The sequence below is a fragment of the Schistocerca nitens genome, unplaced genomic scaffold, assembly GCF_023898315.1.
Source record: "Schistocerca nitens isolate TAMUIC-IGC-003100 unplaced genomic scaffold, iqSchNite1.1 HiC_scaffold_487, whole genome shotgun sequence".
Lineage (NCBI taxonomy): Eukaryota > Metazoa > Arthropoda > Insecta > Orthoptera > Acrididae > Schistocerca > Schistocerca nitens.
The window spans coordinates 226,989-246,280 of NW_026046020.1; the positions used below are offsets into that span (position 1 = coordinate 226,989).

The 19,292-nt window shown below is 60.5% G+C and overlaps 1 protein-coding gene across 1 annotated transcript in view; it reads left to right on the top strand.

The window, feature by feature from the left end:
- LOC126232406 (uncharacterized PE-PGRS family protein PE_PGRS20-like) overlaps positions 1-19,292 on the top strand; it is a gene marked incomplete at its 3' end in the record, with an annotated part of 74,526 nt that overhangs the window by 31,113 nt on the left and 24,121 nt on the right. The window contains exon 5 of the mRNA XM_049942669.1: positions 9,978-10,123. Within this exon, the coding sequence (XP_049798626.1) occupies positions 9,978-10,123 (146 nt within the window). The remainder of the gene's footprint in view (positions 1-9,977; positions 10,124-19,292) is intronic.

The window sequence follows — 19,292 nt, forward strand, 5'->3', positions numbered from 1 at the left end:
TTGCTTTTTCACAATTCACATCATATAAATGACCTAGTAGATAGTGGCGGACGTTCCATGCGTCGTTTCGCGGATGATGCTGTATGTAGTATACAGAGAGGTTGCAGGACGATCGGCAGCGGATAGGCACCCGGTGCAGGGGGAGTGGCAACTGTCCCCTTAACATAGACAAATGTAATGTATTGCGAATATACAGAAAGAAGGATCCTTTACTGTGTGATTGATTATATGATAGCGGGACAAACACTGGTAGCTGTGACGTCTGTAAAATATGTATCTGGGAGTAGGCGTGCGGAATGATTTGGAAGTGGAATGATGATCAGATAAAAGTAAATTGTTGGTAAGGCGGGTACCAGGTTGAGATGCATTGGGAGAATGCTTAGCAAAAACAAAAAAATGTAGTCCATCAACAAAGGAGGTGGCTTACAGAAACACGCGTTCGACCGACCCATACGTGAGTGTTGCCCACCAGTGTGGGACCCGTAGCAGGTCGGGTTGACGGAGGAAGATAGAGAAAGATCCAACGTTTTCGTCACAGGGGTATGTGGTAACCGTGATAGCGTTACGGAGATGGCTAAGTGGCAGACTCTGCAAGGGAGGCGCCCTGCATCGCGGTGTAGCTTGCTCGCCAGGTTTTTCTCGAGAGGGTGCGTTTCCGGATGAGGTATCGAACATATTGCTTCCCCGTACGTATATACCTCCCGAGGAGATCCCGAATGTAACAGTAGAGAGATTCGAGCGCGCACGGAGGCTTTCAGACAGTCGTTCTTCCCGCGTAACATACGCGACTGGAACGGCAAAGGGTGGTAATGACAGTGGCACGTAAAGTGCCCTCCGCCACACACCGTTGGGTGGCTTGCGGCGTACAAATGTAGGAGGTCGGCTGTCGTGTGTGCTTGAAGGCAGATGCGGTGTGTCTGTCGTTGCGGACGGCGGTCAGCCCCCCTCGCGTAAGCGGCGAGGGGCGGCGGCGCTCGGTTGGCCGGTGCCGATGTTGCGCAGGCGGCGCCCGTTTTCTTTGCGGCGGGCAATTTTGTGAGAAACGGGCGCGAATGTTGGCGGGCGAGGTGGCCCGACGGCTGCGGGCCGATCGGGAAACGGTGGGAGGGCGATGGGGCGGCGGAGGTGCGTTTGCACGGCCGGCATCGCCGCACGCCTCCGCTTGTGTGGCTGTGGCGGCGGCCGCGCTGGCCGGGCTGGCGCGGCGACGGTGTGGCAGTTTTGCCGAAGGTTTGGCCATTGTGGCGGGTCGTCGGCTGGGGCTGTGGGGGCGGCATGTGGGCGGGGGCGGCGATTCTCGGCGGGCCGAGCCAGGCTGTAGCGCGCGGTAGCTGCAGTTTGGCCGTGGTTTGCGGCGCTGCCGTGGCGACTGGTTGGCGACTGTGGTGTGGCCGTGTGTAGCCCCATCCTCGGTGGTTTGAACGGCGCGGGTGGTTGCGGCGCAGGTTTGGGGCTGGTCCGCACAGGCTGTCGGACGTTGGGCGGTAGCAAGCGCGGGAGGCGCGGCGCGGCGGCGCGCAGAGTGGCGGCCGCTCTCTCGGCCGTCCGCGCCCGCCCGCGACACTGGCTGGGCCTGGCGGCGCGGCGGCTATTCTCTGCCGCCGTGCTTGCCGCCTGCCGCTCTCGCTCTCGCTCTCGTGTGCGTACGCGCGTCGTCCGTCGAAATAATGGCAGATCAGGCGGCTACGAACGAGACTGCTGCGGCACCCGCCGCCACCGGCACGACGAAGAAGGCCAAGTCTGCGGCGTCTGCGAAGAAGCCGCGCGCCAAGCCTGCGCACCCGCGCACCTCTGAGATGGTGACGGCCGCCATCAAGAGTCTGAAGGAGCGCGGCGGCTCGTCGCTGCAGGCGATCAAGAAGTACATTGCCGCGCACTACAAGCTGGACGCGGAGAAGCTGGCGCCCTTTATCAAGAAGTACCTCAAGTCGGCCGTCGTGGCTGGCGGTGGCGCCTCAAGCAAAACGCGGCGAAGAGCCAGGCGGTGGTCTTCACGAGACGACCACTGCCGCCTGATCTTCCGCCAGTCACCATCATGGGCAGCCCCGTCCCATGGAGCAAGACTGGCCGCTACCTGGGTGTCACATTGGACCACAAGCTGACATGGAAGCCCCACATCGAGGACGTCAGGGGCAGAGCGATAGGGCGCCTACGCGTCCTGTACCCTCTGCTCAATCCCTCGTCTGTGCTGCCACCTCACCACGGCATCACGCTGTATCTGGCGCTGGTACGTCCAGTGCTGGAGTACGCGGCTGTGGTGTGGGGCAACGCGGCCGAAACACACATCAGCAAGCTGCAGAGGGTGCAGAACAGGGCGCTCAAGCTCGCTCTGCGCCTGCCGAGGTTATACTCGACCGCTCGGCTACACGAGCAGACGGGAATCCCCCTCCTCCGCGACCGCTTCAAGCAATCGGCGCGGGCGTTCTACGAGCGGACCGAACAGTCCGAAAACCGGCTCATCAGGGATCTGGGCCACCCTACACACCACAGGCCAACAACTCGTTGGCCTGACCTGTTGCGGGAATGAAAACTTCCGCAACAGAGACAGGACATCTACATCCAAGAAAACCAGAGGCCAATCCATTACGAGAGGCAGCACTTCCAAAGTGTAAGGTTTACGCAGGAATAGCAGAAAACTGCTTAGCCTGCTCCTGCACGGGTCAGGGCAGACCCGTAAGGTAGATGGTAGGTAGGCGCGGCGGCTATTCTCTGCCGCCGTGCTTGCCGCCTGCCGCTCTCGCTCTCGCTCTCGTGTGCGTACGCGCGTCGTCCGTCGAAATAATGGCAGATCAGGCGGCTACGAACGAGACTGCTGCGGCACCCGCCGCCACCGGCACGACGAAGAAGGCCAAGTCTGCGGCGTCTGCGAAGAAGCCGCGCGCCAAGCCTGCGCACCCGCGCACCTCTGAGATGGTGACGGCCGCCATCAAGAGTCTGAAGGAGCGCGGCGGCTCGTCGCTGCAGGCGATCAAGAAGTACATTGCCGCGCACTACAAGCTGGACGCGGAGAAGCTGGCGCCCTTTATCAAGAAGTACCTCAAGTCGGCCGTCGTGGCTGGCGAGCTGGTGCAGACGAAGGGGAAGGGCGCGTCCGGCTCTTTCAAGCTTGCCGGCGCCGGCGGCGGGGCGGCCGAGGGCGGCAAGGCCCGTGCCGGCGGTGCGAAGAAGAAGCGCGCCGCTCCGGCCAGCAAGGAGAAGAAGGGCGCCCGTGCGGCCGGCGCAAAGAAGGCTGGTGGCGTGAAGGCGGCGACCGGTCGGAAGGCGGGCGCCGCCAAGAAGGCGTCTGCGGCGTCGGCGGCTCCCGCGGGTGCGAAGAAGGCGGCTGCGGCCAAGCCGGCCAAGGCCAAGTCGCCGTCGAAGGCGAAGAAGGCCGCCAAGGTTCCGACGAAGAAGCCGAAGGCGCCGCGCCCGAAGAAGGCGACGACGCCGTCTAAGGCGAAGGCGTCGCCCAAGAAGAAGAAGTGAAGTGAAGTAAAGTAAAGAAAGGAAAGGGGAAGGGCTGGCGCTTGACCCCGTCGTCCCCCACCCCCCTCCCCCGCGTCGTCTAGTGGCGCGCGATGGCACGGCTGCGCGCGGCCCAAAACGGCCCTTCTCAGGGCCATCAGAGGACGTCGGGAAGGCGTTGATTGTCGTGCCTGGCGCGTTGTGTTGTGTTGTTTGGGTGGCCGTGCGTGCATGCGCCGGTGTGTGTGTGTGTGTGTGTGTGTGGTTGGTTGATGTTTGTGTGGCGTTTCTGTATGACCCTTGTGGGTACTGTTTGCGTGCCGTGGTGGATGGATTGTGGGGCCGGTGGCGGTAGGCGGCGGCGCGCGGTAGCGGAGCGGTTGTGGCCGTTTTTTTGTTTTGTGTTTTGTATTTTGTGCGGCGGCCGACGGTTGGTTTCTCATGTTTCTGGAGACTCTGCTTGCTTTGCGGATGGCGCGTCTTGTTTTTGTGTGTGTGTGTCCTCTGTCTCTGAAAGGGAGACGTTGAGACGTGGAAGTGGCCGGCGGGAATTGGGAAGGCGCGGTGGCGCCTCGGAGACGGCGGCGGCCAGCCACCCGTGGGTGACGTCGTCCGGCTGTTTGTTTGTGTGTGTGTGTGTGTACTGAAGGGGGTGGGGTGTTGATGACGTCGAATGTGATTGTTGGCGAGAGCGGCTGTGGACGGGAGGGTGGGAATTGTGGTGGTTGTTTTAACGGGGCTAGAGAGAGAGGCTGGGCGGCAAGACCGACAAAAGTTTTGCTCGCGACGGAGAGATGTTAGTGGCCCTGAAAAGGGCCGTTTTTGTGTTGCGCGCGTGCGGTGCCGTGCCGCGGCTAAGCGGTTTAGGCGCGCTCGCCGCGGATGCGGCGCGCGAGCTGGATGTCCTTGGGCATGATGGTGACGCGCTTGGCGTGGATTGCGCACAGGTTGGTGTCTTCGAAGAGGCCGACGAGGTAGGCCTCGCTGGCCTCCTGCAGGGCCATGACTGCGGAGCTCTGGAAGCGCAGGTCGGTCTTGAAGTCCTGGGCGATCTCGCGCACTAGGCGCTGGAACGGCAGCTTGCGGATGAGCAGCTCTGTGCTCTTCTGGTAGCGCCTGATTTCTCGCAGGGCGACGGTGCCCGGCCTGTAGCGGTGGGGCTTCTTGACGCCGCCGGTGGCGGGCGCGCTCTTCCTCGCCGCCTTGGTGGCGAGCTGTTTGCGCGGCGCCTTTCCGCCGGTGGACTTGCGGGCCGTTTGCTTTGTGCGGGCCATAGCGGTTAGCGGTGCGTGCGGTAGCGAAGCGTCCGGTGCTGCCTTGACAACGGGCCCGCGCGGGCCCGCGCTGCGCTTATATGCCCTCGGTGCGCGTGGTGGGGGGAGGGCGGGCCAGAGTCTATATAGGGGGGCGGCGCGCGCTCACGGCGCACCGTAGCCGACTCGCTAGCGCCGGGTGAGGAGCTGCCGCTTGTGCTTTTTTTGCTTGAGGAGGAGGAAGAATGACAGGCCGCGGCAAGGGAGGAAAGGGGCTGGGGAAGGGTGGCGCCAAGCGGCACCGCAAGGTGTTGCGCGACAACATCCAGGGCATCACGAAGCCCGCCATCCGCCGCCTGGCTCGCAGGGGCGGCGTGAAGCGCATCTCTGGTCTGATCTACGAGGAGACCCGCGGAGTGCTGAAGGTGTTCCTGGAGAACGTGATCCGCGACGCGGTGACGTACACTGAGCACGCCAAGCGCAAGACTGTGACGGCCATGGACGTGGTGTACGCCCTGAAGAGGCAGGGGCGCACCCTGTACGGTTTCGGCGGTTAGGCAGGCAGCCGGTGTGCTGTGCTGTGGCCTTCCCGCGGCCGTGCCGTTGCCCGTGCTTGGTGGGAGAGACGAAAAACGGCCCTTTTCAGGGCCACCACACTGTTCGGAAATTGAAAAGTGCGAAAGGGTCTGTGTTGCCTGCCTGCCTCTGTGTTTGTTGTTGTTGTGCGCCTCTGTTGCTTTGCGTGCGTGCGTTCCGTTTGGAGATTCGACGTGACGTGTGTGTGTGATGGATGCGGGAGGGCGCGGCTGAGTCCGGTGTGTGCGTGGTTTGTTTGTGGCGCGGGCCGGGACCATCGATCGGATCAGCTGTTTGGTTTGGTTTGTGCTGTGCCTGTGTGTTTGGAGAGCGCGCGCGGCGGCCCCGCGTGTCGTCCGTCGTCGGGCCGTTACGCGCTGTGTGTGTGTCGCGCGCGCTCTTTTAATTATGAACATATTAACAATGATCACATCACATTATTGGTGTATTGATGTCGTTGTCGTTGTTTGGAACGCGACTGTGCGTGCGTGGAGGGGTGCAGAAAAAATGTGTGTGTGTGTTCGGCCACACGGGCTGTGGACAAGATGGCGGACGTGCGCCGGCGCCGGCTGCGAATGAATGACTGTGGACGTTGTTGTAAAGTGCGGCGAGGACGACGGAAACTTTGCTTTGGACGTAGGTTTGTGTGGTGGCCCTGAAAAGGGCCGATTGTTGTGAGGCGAGCCGGCAAGGCAAAGGCGCGTTTGCGTTTGCGTGCAGGGAGCACGCAAGCGCAGCGCCGCGGTCCCTGTTTAGGCCTTCTTCTCGGTCTTCTTTGGCAGCAGGACGGCCTGGATGTTGGGCAGGACACCACCCTGTGCGATGGTGACGCCCGACAAGAGCTTGTTGAGCTCCTCGTCGTTGCGGATGGCGAGCTGCAGGTGGCGCGGGATGATGCGCGTCTTCTTGTTGTCGCGGGCCGCGTTTCCGGCCAGCTCGAGCACCTCAGCCGCGAGGTACTCCATGACGGCGGCGAGGTAGACGGGCGCCCCGGCGCCGACGCGCTCGGCGTAGTTTCCCTTGCGCAGGAGGCGGTGGATTCTGCCGACCGGGAACTGGAGCCCAGCCCTGCTTGAGCGGGACTTTGACTTGCCCTTGACTTTGCCTCCCTTTCCGCGTCCGGACATGGCGTTTGGCTAGTGGCGTAAGCGTGAAACACGTAACCGTAACGGTGCGAGCCGCAGCGAGTCGAGCAGCGGAGTGCGTGCGTGTGCCGGCGGCGGCGGGGTGGGGGTCCCTTTATGGGCTCGGGTGCGGCGGCCGGTTGCGCGCGCGCCCCATTGGTCGGCGGCCGCAACAGGGCGAGCTGGTAAAGGTGCGGTGTTGCGGTAGCGGCGGGTGCCACTGTGTGGGGAGACGCTGACTAGAGCGGAGCGCTTGCTGCTTGTTGTTGTACGTTCGAGATGCCGCCCAAGACTAGCGGGAAGGCCGCCAAGAAGGCCGGCAAGGCGCAGAAGAACATTTCGAAGGGCGACAAGAAGAAGAAGCGCAAGAGGAAGGAGAGCTATGCCATCTACATCTACAAGGTGCTGAAGCAGGTGCACCCCGACACGGGCATCTCGTCGAAGGCGATGAGCATCATGAACAGCTTCGTGAACGACATTTTCGAGCGCATTGCGGCCGAGGCGTCTCGCCTGGCGCACTACAACAAGCGCTCGACCATCACGTCCCGCGAGATCCAGACGGCTGTGCGGCTCTTGCTGCCTGGCGAGCTGGCCAAGCACGCCGTGAGCGAGGGCACGAAGGCGGTGACCAAGTACACGAGCTCCAAGTAAGGAGGGGAGGTTGTTACTTCGGCTCTTGGAAGGAAGGAAGCTCCCTCCGTTGCGAGAGCGGCAAAACGGCCCTTTTCAGGGCCACCAAATTGCCTTTGCGGGAAGAGCGGAATTGTTTGTGTGTGTGTGTGTGTGTGTGTGTGTGTGAGAGGGGGGCGGCATAGCTACCCGGTTTGGTTGTGGTTGCGAGGCAGCTGGTGGTGTGGTCTCGAATGTGGTTGTGGTTACTGGGGTACGGCCGCGAGGGTTTGGTTGCCGCCGGTGTGACGTGGAATGCGTGCACGAGTCCTGGCGTGGTTGTTTGTCGACACATAGATAGATAGATAGATAGATAGATAGATAGATAGGAGGTGTTGGTGCTGTCTGTGGCGCTGATTCATTTCTTTGTCTCCGTCTGCCCGGTTAGTCACGTGACTGCAATTGAAAGTCCTCGCGATTGATTGATTGTTGGCTGTCACCGTTACGGCCGTCTGCGGGTGTCTGTTGTCACATCATACATGATGGCGAGGGTGAAATGTTGTGTTGCCGTCGACTATTCCCTTTGCTGTACGGCGCGTTGGTGTGTTGGTTGACGTTTTAAATGGACGTGTCGTACTATCATGCATATCCATTACGATGTCGCCAAGAAATGTACGGGCGGGTGGGGTAGGCGACACGCACGGTTGCCCTTGATTTGTGATGATAGCCGTTTCTTGCAGTTTGACTGATGATTGATTGGACTGTTGTGCGCACGCACGTCATTCAAGGTGCACGTGTGTTCGGTTGAGTACAGTAAGCGTGAGGCTATGGGCGTACACGCGTTTCGTTGGTCTGTGTCCCCCGGTGTGAAATGGCAGGTGTGTCGGTGATGTGATCCGATCCGGCGGCTCTGAGTAACTGTCAATATCGGCGCGATACACCGGCGTCATGGCAACGTGTCGGTGTGAACACCAGTCGCACTGTGGCACCGTCGGCGCCGCGAACGGTGACGAAAGGCTGACCTTTGATCGGTCGAGTGTCGTGTCTGGGCAGAACGTGTGGAATGAGCAAAACTGTTGGGGACGGAAACAATGGTGGAGGAGGGGAACGGAAAGTAATAAAACAAACAAACAAAATGGAGAAGCAATCACCGGAAAACGAAGCAGGGAAAAACGGAGAGGCGCTGTCTATAGCAGCGGAACGTTCCCGTGCATTGCAGCCGCACTGAGAGGCGTTTACGGCGCGGCTGCAAGTGTCGGCCGTGGCGACGGCTGAATTGCATTGCCTTCCCGGATGAAAAAAAAAGCGTTCGCCGACATGGCTCGGAGGAGGAATCTATGAGAATGCCTTGCCCTTGCCTGCCGTTTCGTGTGCCCTCCTGTTGTGTACGCTGTTGTTGTCCGGTGTAGCGAAGGGTGTGTATGTAGGGGTGGGTGGGTGTGTGTGTGTGTGTTTAGAAGGTCGATAGCTGCCGTCACGGCAGTCAAAGGTGTCGCGAAAAAGTGTGTTAGCCGTGGTTGGTTGGTTGGTTTGTGTGTTTTAAAGAGAAGGGACGAGAGAGAGAGAGAGAGTGAAAGTAGGTGGAGAGAGAGTGCGTTGCGTGTTGCCTAACTGCGTCCGCGAATATGGCAGTAGTTGGTGGTGGGCGTGCCCTTGCATGTGGCCCGGAAGGCGTGTCCGTTTCGCGGTAGTGGCACCGCTGCTGGCATATTCGGGAGATGGGAGGGGGCGCGAAAGGAGAAAGGAGACGCGGAGGCTTTAAAGACGGGGAGGGCGCGTGTGGGTGGCTCGCGCTGCGCTCGGCGGTTGTGTTTGTGCAACAAATGTGTTGCCGGGAGGGGACCGTTGTTGTGGTGCGGTTGTAGCCGCAGACGCGGCCGGCAGTGAACGTGAGACGACGGGTGCGGGCCGGGGCGGCGCATGTCGCCGGTGCCATGCCTTTTAAGAGCCGCGCGGTCGGGGGTGTGCGCACCGTGTGTCGTGTTGCGAGACGGCAGCATTTGTGCTGCGTGGCGTGGCGTGGCGTGGCGTGGCGTGGCGTGGCGTGGCGTGGCGTGGGGGCGAGGAGAGCGAGCCGCGCGGTGTGCTTGGGCGCCGGAGAATGGCACACTGCGCCTGCCCGTTGAGGAGGCCGATGGCCGTGGTGTGGTGGAAATGGAGCGCGTCGGACGTGCACCAATGGGAAAGAGAAACAAAGCGGCGACAACGAACGAAAGGGGGAGGGAGGCCATTGTGTCACATGCGGCGGTGGGAGGAAAAAGAAAAAACAAAAACAAAACAAAAAAAAAAAACAAGAAACAAAGACGTAAGAAAGAGGAGAAACAACAAGGACAATGAGTCGTGCGTTCGCGAGGGGGGTGCGCGTGTCACTCCGGTACGCGCAGTGCGGGAATAGAGGCAGCGTCGGCACGGAGAAGCAAGCAAGCAAGCAAGCAAGGAAGGAAGGAAGGAAGGAAGGACGCACGCGCGCTGCGGCGTTTGGCGCGGTTTGCGGCTGGCGCCTTTGGTGGCAACGGCCAGGACAAGCAGCGGTGTATGGTGGTGTGCGGGGCGGACAGGGGCGGCGGCGGTGGTGGCCTGGGAGGAGGCGAGGCGAGGCGGCGCCGACGGTGGCGTGTGGTACGGCGAAAACGGGACGGACGGCGGATGTTGGAGAGGCGCCGCGCACGCAGACACATGGAAGGAAGGAACGAACGAACGCAAGGGAACAAATGGAGGGGGCGAATGTGGAGATGCGGGCAGGCGGTGGTGTTTGTGGGCATGTGGTGGGGAGAAGGGCGGGGGCGGGAGGACAGAGGCGAGGCGACTGCTTGCGTGCTCGCCCGCTCGCTCGCGTGTCTTTTGTTTTTGTGTTTGTGTTTCCTTTGTGTTTCCATCGTTTGGTCGCCTTGGAGCCTGTCGGTCCCGTCCGTGTGTGGCCACGCTTCGGGCGCGTGTATGTTTGTACGTTTCGTTTGTTCGTCTTCTGCAGCAGAGGCGGTGCGCGGCAGTGGGAACGCCTGCCTGGCGGCTGGGACGGCCAGCAAATGCGGTTGGATGGGCGGCCACAGCACCGCACCTGTGCCCAAGGAGGCGACGCTGGCGGCGGGGCCCCCTCGGATGCGGCCGGCTGGGGCTGTGTGCGCTGCCGCCGCCGCCGCCGCTGCTGCTGGTGCAGCAGCAACGACGACGAACAACGAGTAAGCAAGAAGAGGACGAAGCGGATGGCTGGTGGGTGAGTGCATTTAGGCGGTCGACAAGGCAGTGCGTGATGTGGCGTTGTGACGGGGGTTTGCTCACGTGGCCTCGTTGTGTCGATGCGCAGGAAGATGAGATGCGGGCAGACGCAGACGCGTACAGAGAGACGAGCCCGGTCTGCAGCAGGATGTGGGGCGCGGCGCGCCGAGTGCAGAGCAGCGCGCGCCGCCTGGGCCGGGCTGGGCCCGCCCGGCGGCGGGCCGCGCTGTTGTCGCGGACGTGAGCGCCCCCTGGCGGGTGGTCGGAGGCGGCGCGGTGGACGTGTGTCCGGTTGGCCAGTGCACATTGCGAGTGGCTGGCTGGCGGTCGGCGGCGAGACGGGAGAGGAGGTATGTGTCGCGGGCGCCTTTGCTGCGCTGCGTCGTTGCGTGCCTGGGCGTGCGCCTGTCGACTGTGTGTGACTGTGTTGGGCGTTGTGCCACGTACGTGTGTGCTCGGCCGAAGGCGTCGGAAGAAAAAGAGAGAGAGAGACGGGCGGGGAAAGTGGGTCGGTGTGCGTGCGTCGCCCGTGATGCGATGATGTCGCGTCATGTCTTGTCTTTGCGAAACGGCTGCCGAGAGGTGTGTGGTGGCGAGCGGGAATGTGCGTTTGGTGGTTGCCGGCCGGCCGGCTGTTGTTGGTGGTTCCTCCTGTGGTTGTTTGTGCTGCTTTGATGGCAACGTGGAAGGACGCCGGTTTCCGTGCCTTGCGTGTGGTTGTGTCGACGGTGACTGGTTGGGGGTGTGCGCCGATGCACGTGCCATCATGTTGTCATGTTTGGGTCGTGAGTGTGTTTTTTGGCTGTGTTGTTGTGTACGGGAAGGGGGGGAGAGGCGGCGGCGGCGGGTGATAGTGCGTGCAGTAGTGCCGTTGCGACGGGCGTCGGGTGGAGCCGTGCGTAGTGGCGGTGGCGGAAAGGTGTAGGTTGCGGGAAGCGAGCCCGTCGCGTGTCGTTGTCGTCGTCGTCGTCGTCGTCGACGGGGTCGCGTGCGCTGTGAATCGAGAGTGGCGGGAAAGGAGCAGCGTGCCGCTGTGTCGTGGTCGTTAGCAGAGGCCTGTGCTTGTCCGTTTGTTTTCTGTCGGACGCTTGGTGCGAGTTGTTTGTTTTGTTGCCGCCGCCGCGGTTGTTTTTGTTTGTCGGCTGTGCTGTGTCGGTGGGTCGGCGAGCTGTTTTGCGGTGCGTGAATGTGTTGGTGCAAAAGTGGCGGCGGCGTCATGGCTGCGACCGCGACGAGCCGCGGGCGCGCCATTGATGATGTTGAACACAGAGCGGCTGTGTGCAATGGGAGGCCTTGTGTACGGGTAGCGGTGTTGTCGTACGTGCATCCGGCCCGGTGCGGAAAGCGCCGTTGCGGTTGCGGGGTTGCCTCTGGTCGCGACGTGTGGTGCTCGGCTTTGTGGGTTTTGTGGTGCCCGTTTGGCCGGTGGGTGGTGTTTTTTGTGTGTTTTTGTTTTTGTTTTTTTTTTGTTGTGTGTGTGTGTGTGTGTGTGTGTGGTCGGTCTCTTTGGCGCTCGGTATATATCTGCCTCCTGCTCGGTCTTGCGGCGGTTTTGTCGACGTCGTCTGTAGTTTTTTTGCGGCTTGCCGACGACCGACCGACCGACCGACCGACCGACCGACCGACCGAACTACGACCTACCTGTGACAGCTACGTGTGGCGCCCGAAGGTGAACGTAACGTGACCTCGGCGCCCTTAGCCTAACCTAAGATGTCCGGCCGTAAGGTAGGTGCGGCCACCTGACGCCTCACGTCCGAACGCTTAACCTAACTTTGACGCCTAACCTAACTTTAACCCTTAACCTAACCCACGTCCAACCAACGTAACCTAACCTAACCCAAGCGACGCCAACCCTAACCTAAGGTGTTGTACAGTGCGAATGTCGAAGGCATGTTATAGTCGTAGGTGGAGAGCACTGCACGCAACAAGCGGCTACACGGGTAGCAGGGGTTGTGTGGCGTGGGCTGGGCGGTTTGTGTTAGGTTAGATGGCCTTGGGCAAGTACAGAAAGGGGGCAACAGCAGCCTCAACGGGTGCGGGGACCAAGCAGCAATCGGTATTGTTTGTCAACTGTCGAAGCTGCGTTGGTACAGTACCGGAACCGCAAGCGCTGACAGAGAAAGCACCGAAGCTCTGCAATCGTTATAAGGTACAGAAAGCTGGCTGACGCCAGGGATAAATTCTGCCGAAATTGTCACAAAGGTACGGACGGTGTTTTAGAAAGGCTCGATTGCATGCAACCGGTGGTGGTGTGTTCGTCGCTGTTTAGTAGTGGTTTTGATCCTGTAGTGAAGTAGAAGTGGGTGGTTCCTGTGAAATATTGTGGGTGGAGGTTACACTCAACAACCGAGCTAGGTTTAATAATAATTGGCTCCTTTGACCGACCTCCCGACGCAGCAGCATTAGTGGCAGAACAACGGAGAGACGGATTTGGAAACACATTTCACATACATTTTCCTCAGCATGTTAGGGTCTTAGGTGGAGATTTCAATGTACCCGATATAGACTGGGACACTCAGATGATGTTCAGGACGGGTGGTTGGGGGACAGAGAGCATCGAGTGACATTATACTGAGTGCACTGTCCGAAAAGTACCTCGAGCAAAATGAACAGAGAACCGACTCGTGGAGATGACATCGTGGACCTACTGATGACAAACAGACCCGAACGTGTTTCGACTCTGTATGTGCAGAACAGGGACGCAGTGATCATAAGGCCGTTGCAGGGAGGACGGTGTATCTGTTTGGCTAGCAAGAGTAATAGAAGGCAGATTTCCAGACGACCTGACAGATGAAAACGCAAATGCCTGTTCCGACACTGACAATGTTAGAAAGTGCAAGGCAATGGTAAAAATGCGTTTTTAGACAGGTACGTGCCGAGTGTAGAACTGTGAGGGATGGGAAAAAAAACCCACCGTGGTATACTACTACAACAACAACAACGTTAGGAAACTATTGCGAAAGCAAAGAGAGCTTCACCCAAAGTTTAAAACGCAGCCAAAATCCTCCGAGACAAACGGGAAGCTAAACGATGTCAAAGTGAGCGTAAGGAGGGCTATGCGTGAAGCGTTCAGTGAATTCGAAAGTAGAACAAACCCTATGTACCGACCGACGTTGACAGAAAATGCTAGGACGTTGCGGTCTTGCGTTGAATCGGTAAGTGGCTCGAAACAGCATATCCAGACACTCCGGCATGGCGATGGCATTGAAACAGAGGATGACACGCGTAAAGCTGTGGTGAAATACCTAAGCACCTGTTTCCAAAGCTGTTTCACAGAGGACGGACCGCACTCTGCAGTTCCGTCTTCTAAATGCTCGCACGAACGAGAAACTGGCTGACATCGAAGTAAGTGTCCAAGGAGGAATGGGAAAGTCCGCCGGACCCGACGGGATTACCAATTCGCGATTCCTACACAGGGTACGCGAAACAACCTGCCCCCCTCCTAACAGCCGTGTACCGCAAGTCTCTGGAGAGGAAGGGAGGGTTCCAAATGATTGGAAAAGAGCACAGGTAGTCCCAGTCGTCGAGCAGATGCGCAAAACCATAGACCCATATCTCTGACGTCGATGTGTTGTAGAACATGTTGTTTGCTCGAGTATCATGTCGTTTGTGGAAACTCCAGAGTCTACTATGTAGGAATCAACATGGATTCCGGAAACAGCGATCGTGTGTGAGACCCGGCTCGCTTTATTTGCCCATGAGACCCAGAAAGCTCCCAGGTGGATGCCATTGTCCTTGACGTCCGGAAGGCGTTCGAGACAGCTCCGCACCGTCGCCTGATCAACGACGTAAGAGTCTACAGAATATCAGACCAACTGTGTGGCTGGATTGAAGAGATGTCAGCAGACGGAACACAGCATGTTGTTATCGATGGAGAGACAGACGTCTACAGACGTTAAAGTAACCCCTGGCGTGCCACGGGGGAGTGTTATGGGACCATTGCTTTTTCACAATTCACATCATATAAATGACCTAGTAGATAGTGGCGGACGTTCCATGCGTCGTTTCGCGGATGATGCTGTATGTAGTATACAGAGAGGTTGCAGGACGATCGGCAGCGGATAGGCACCCGGTGCAGGGGGAGTGGCAACTGTCCCCTTAACATAGACAAATGTAATGTATTGCGAATATACAGAAAGAAGGATCCTTTACTGTGTGATTGATTATATGATAGCGGGACAAACACTGGTAGCTGTGACGTCTGTAAAATATGTATCTGGGAGTAGGCGTGCGGAATGATTTGGAAGTGGAATGATGATCAGATAAAAGTAAATTGTTGGTAAGGCGGGTACCAGGTTGAGATGCATTGGGAGAATGCTTAGCAAAAACAAAAAAATGTAGTCCATCAACAAAGGAGGTGGCTTACAGAAACACGCGTTCGACCGACCCATACGTGAGTGTTGCCCACCAGTGTGGGACCCGTAGCAGGTCGGGTTGACGGAGGAAGATAGAGAAAGATCCAACGTTTTCGTCACAGGGGTATGTGGTAACCGTGATAGCGTTACGGAGATGGCTAAGTGGCAGACTCTGCAAGGGAGGCGCCCTGCATCGCGGTGTAGCTTGCTCGCCAGGTTTTTCTCGAGAGGGTGCGTTTCCGGATGAGGTATCGAACATATTGCTTCCCCGTACGTATATACCTCCCGAGGAGATCCCGAATGTAACAGTAGAGAGATTCGAGCGCGCACGGAGGCTTTCAGACAGTCGTTCTTCCCGCGTAACATACGCGACTGGAACGGCAAAGGGTGGTAATGACAGTGGCACGTAAAGTGCCCTCCGCCACACACCGTTGGGTGGCTTGCGGCGTACAAATGTAGGAGGTCGGCTGTCGTGTGTGCTTGAAGGCAGATGCGGTGTGTCTGTCGTTGCGGACGGCGGTCAGCCCCCCTCGCGTAAGCGGCGAGGGGCGGCGGCGCTCGGTTGGCCGGTGCCGATGTTGCGCAGGCGGCGCCCGTTTTCTTTGCGGCGGGCAATTTTGTGAGAAACGGGCGCGAATGTTGGCGGGCGAGGTGGCCCGACGGCTGCGGGCCGATCGGGAAACGGTGGGAGGGCGATGGGGCGGCGGAGGTGCGTTTGCACGGCCGGCATCGCCGCACGCCTCCGCTTGTGTGGCTGTGGCGGCGGCCGCGCTGGCCGGGCTGGCGCGGCGACGGTGTGGCAGTTTTGCCGAAGGTTTGGCCATTGTGGCGGGTCGTCGGCTGGGGCTGTGGGGGCGGCATGTGGGCGGGGGCGGCGATTCTCGGCGGGCCGAGCCAGGCTGTAGCGCGCGGTAGCTGCAGTTTGGCCGTGGTTTGCGGCGCTGCCGTGGCGACTGGTTGGCGACTGTGGTGTGGCCGTGTGTAGCCCCATCCTCGGTGGTTTGAACGGCGCGGGTGGTTGCGGCGCAGGTTTGGGGCTGGTCCGCACAGGCTGTCGGACGTTGGGCGGTAGCAAGCGCGGGAGGCGCGGCGCGGCGGCGCGCAGAGTGGCGGCCGCTCTCTCGGCCGTCCGCGCCCGCCCGCGACACTGGCTGGGCCTGGCGGCGCGGCGGCTATTCTCTGCCGCCGTGCTTGCCGCCTGCCGCTCTCGCTCTCGCTCTCGTGTGCGTACGCGCGTCGTCCGTCGAAATAATGGCAGATCAGGCGGCTACGAACGAGACTGCTGCGGCACCCGCCGCCACCGGCACGACGAAGAAGGCCAAGTCTGCGGCGTCTGCGAAGAAGCCGCGCGCCAAGCCTGCGCACCCGCGCACCTCTGAGATGGTGACGGCCGCCATCAAGAGTCTGAAGGAGCGCGGCGGCTCGTCGCTGCAGGCGATCAAGAAGTACATTGCCGCGCACTACAAGCTGGACGCGGAGAAGCTGGCGCCCTTTATCAAGAAGTACCTCAAGTCGGCCGTCGTGGCTGGCGAGCTGGTGCAGACGAAGGGGAAGGGCGCGTCCGGCTCTTTCAAGCTTGCCGGCGCCGGCGGCGGGGCGGCCGAGGGCGGCAAGGCCCGTGCCGGCGGTGCGAAGAAGAAGCGCGCCGCTCCGGCCAGCAAGGAGAAGAAGGGCGCCCGTGCGGCCGGCGCAAAGAAGGCTGGTGGCGTGAAGGCGGCGACCGGTCGGAAGGCGGGCGCCGCCAAGAAGGCGTCTGCGGCGTCGGCGGCTCCCGCGGGTGCGAAGAAGGCGGCTGCGGCCAAGCCGGCCAAGGCCAAGTCGCCGTCGAAGGCGAAGAAGGCCGCCAAGGTTCCGACGAAGAAGCCGAAGGCGCCGCGCCCGAAGAAGGCGACGACGCCGTCTAAGGCGAAGGCGTCGCCCAAGAAGAAGAAGTGAAGTGAAGTAAAGTAAAGAAAGGAAAGGGGAAGGGCTGGCGCTTGACCCCGTCGTCCCCCACCCCCCTCCCCCGCGTCGTCTAGTGGCGCGCGATGGCACGGCTGCGCGCGGCCCAAAACGGCCCTTCTCAGGGCCATCAGAGGACGTCGGGAAGGCGTTGATTGTCGTGCCTGGCGCGTTGTGTTGTGTTGTTTGGGTGGCCGTGCGTGCATGCGCCGGTGTGTGTGTGTGTGTGTGTGTGTGGTTGGTTGATGTTTGTGTGGCGTTTCTGTATGACCCTTGTGGGTACTGTTTGCGTGCCGTGGTGGATGGATTGTGGGGCCGGTGGCGGTAGGCGGCGGCGCGCGGTAGCGGAGCGGTTGTGGCCGTTTTTTTGTTTTGTGTTTTGTATTTTGTGCGGCGGCCGACGGTTGGTTTCTCATGTTTCTGGAGACTCTGCTTGCTTTGCGGATGGCGCGTCTTGTTTTTGTGTGTGTGTGTCCTCTGTCTCTGAAAGGGAGACGTTGAGACGTGGAAGTGGCCGGCGGGAATTGGGAAGGCGCGGTGGCGCCTCGGAGACGGCGGCGGCCAGCCACCCGTGGGTGACGTCGTCCGGCTGTTTGTTTGTGTGTGTGTGTGTGTGTGTGTGTACTGAAGGGGGTGGGGTGTTGATGACGTCGAATGTGATTGTTGGCGAGAGCGGCTGTGGACGGGAGGGTGGGAATTGTGGTGGTTGTTTTAACGGGGCTAGAGAGAGAGGCTGGGCGGCAAGACCGACAAAAGTTTTGCTCGCGACGGAGAGATGTTAGTGGCCCTGAAAAGGGCCGTTTTTGTGTTGCGCGCGTGCGGTGCCGTGCCGCGGCTAAGCGGTTTAGGCGCGCTCGCCGCGGATGCGGCGCGCGAGCTGGATGTCCTTGGGCATGATGGTGACGCGCTTGGCGTGGATTGCGCACAGGTTGGTGTCTTCGAAGAGGCCGACGAGGTAGGCCTCGCTGGCCTCCTGCAGGGCCATGACTGCGGAGCTCTGGAAGCGCAGGTCGGTCTTGAAGTCCTGGGCGATCTCGCGCACTAGGCGCTGGAACGGCAGCTTGCGGATGAGCAGCTCTGTGCTCTTCTGGTAGCGCCTGATTTCTCGCAGGGCGACGGTGCCCGGCCTGTAGCGGTGGGGCTTCTTGACGCCGCCGGTGGCGGGCGCGCTCTTCCTCGCCGCCTTGGTGGCGAGCTGTTTGCGCGGCGCCTTTCCGCCGGTGGACTTGCGGGCCGTTTGCTTTGTGCGGGCCATAGCGGTTAGCGGTGCGTGCGGTAGCGAAGCGTCCGGTGCTGCCTTGACAACGGGCCCGCGCGGGCCCGCGCTGCGCTTATATGCCCTCGGTGCGCGTGGTGGGGGGAGGGCGGGCCAGAGTCTATATAGGGGGGCGGCGCGCGCTCACGGCGCACCGTAGCCGACTCGCTAGCGCCGGGTGAGGAGCTGCCGCTTGTGCTTTTTTTGCTTGAGGAGGAGGAAGAATGACAGGCCGCGGCAAGGGAGGAAAGGGGCTGGGGAAGGGTGGCGCCAAGCGGCACCGCAAGGTGTTGCGCGACAACATCCAGGGCATCACGAAGCCCGCCATCCGCCGCCTGGCTCGCAGGGGCGGCGTGAAGCGCATCTCTGGTCTGATCTACGAGGAGACCCGCGGAGTGCTGAAGGTGTTCCTGGAGAACGTGATCCGCGACGCGGTGACGTACACTGAGCACGCCAAGCGCAAGACTGTGACGGCCATGGACGTGGTGTACGCCCTGAAGAGGCAGGGGCGCACCCTGTACGGTTTCGGCGGTTAGGCAGGCAGCCGGTGTGCTGTGCTGTGGCCTTCCCGCGGCCGTGCCGTTGCCCGTGCTTGGTGGGAGAGACGAAAAACGGCCCTTTTCAGGGCCACCACACTGTTCGGAAATTGAAAAGTGCGAAAGGGTCTGTGTTGCCTGCCTGCCTCTGTGTTTGTTGTTGTTGTGCGCCTCTGTTGCTTTGCGTGCGTGCGTTCCGTTTGGAGATTCGACGTGACGTGTGTGTGTGATGGATGCGGGAGGGCGCGGCTGAGTCCGGTGTGTGCGTGGTTTGTTTGTGGCGCGGGCCGGGACCATCGATCGGATCAGCTGTTTGGTTTGGTTTGTGCTGTGCCTGTGTGTTTGGAGAGCGCGCGCGGCGGCCCCGCGTGTCGTCCGTCGTCGGGCCGTTACGCGCTGTGTGTGTGTCGCGCGCGCTCTTTTAATTATGAACATATTAACAATGATCACATCACATTATTGGTGTATTGATGTCGTTGTCGTTGTTTGGAACGCGACTGTGCGTGCGTGGAGGGGTGCAGAAAAAATGTGTGTGTGTGTTCGGCCACACGGGCTGTGGACAAGATGGCGGACGTGCGCCGGCGCCGGCTGCGAATGAATGACTGTGGACGTTGTTGTAAAGTGCGGCGAGGACGACGGAAACTTTGCTTTGGACGTAGGTTTGTGTGGTGGCCCTGAAAAGGGCCGATTGTTGTGAGGCGAGCCGGCAAGGCAAAGGCGCGTTTGCGTTTGCGTGCAGGGAGCACGCAAGCGCAGCGCCGCGGTCCCTGTTTAGGCCTTCTTCTCGGTCTTCTTTGGCAGCAGGACGGCCTGGATGTTGGGCAGGACACCACCCTGTGCGATGGTGACGCCCGACAAGAGCTTGTTGAGCTCCTCGTCGTTGCGGATGGCGAGCTGCAGGTGGCGCGGGATGATGCGCGTCTTCTTGTTGTCGCGGGCCGCGTTTCCGGCCAGCTCGAGCACCTCAGCCGCGAGGTACTCCA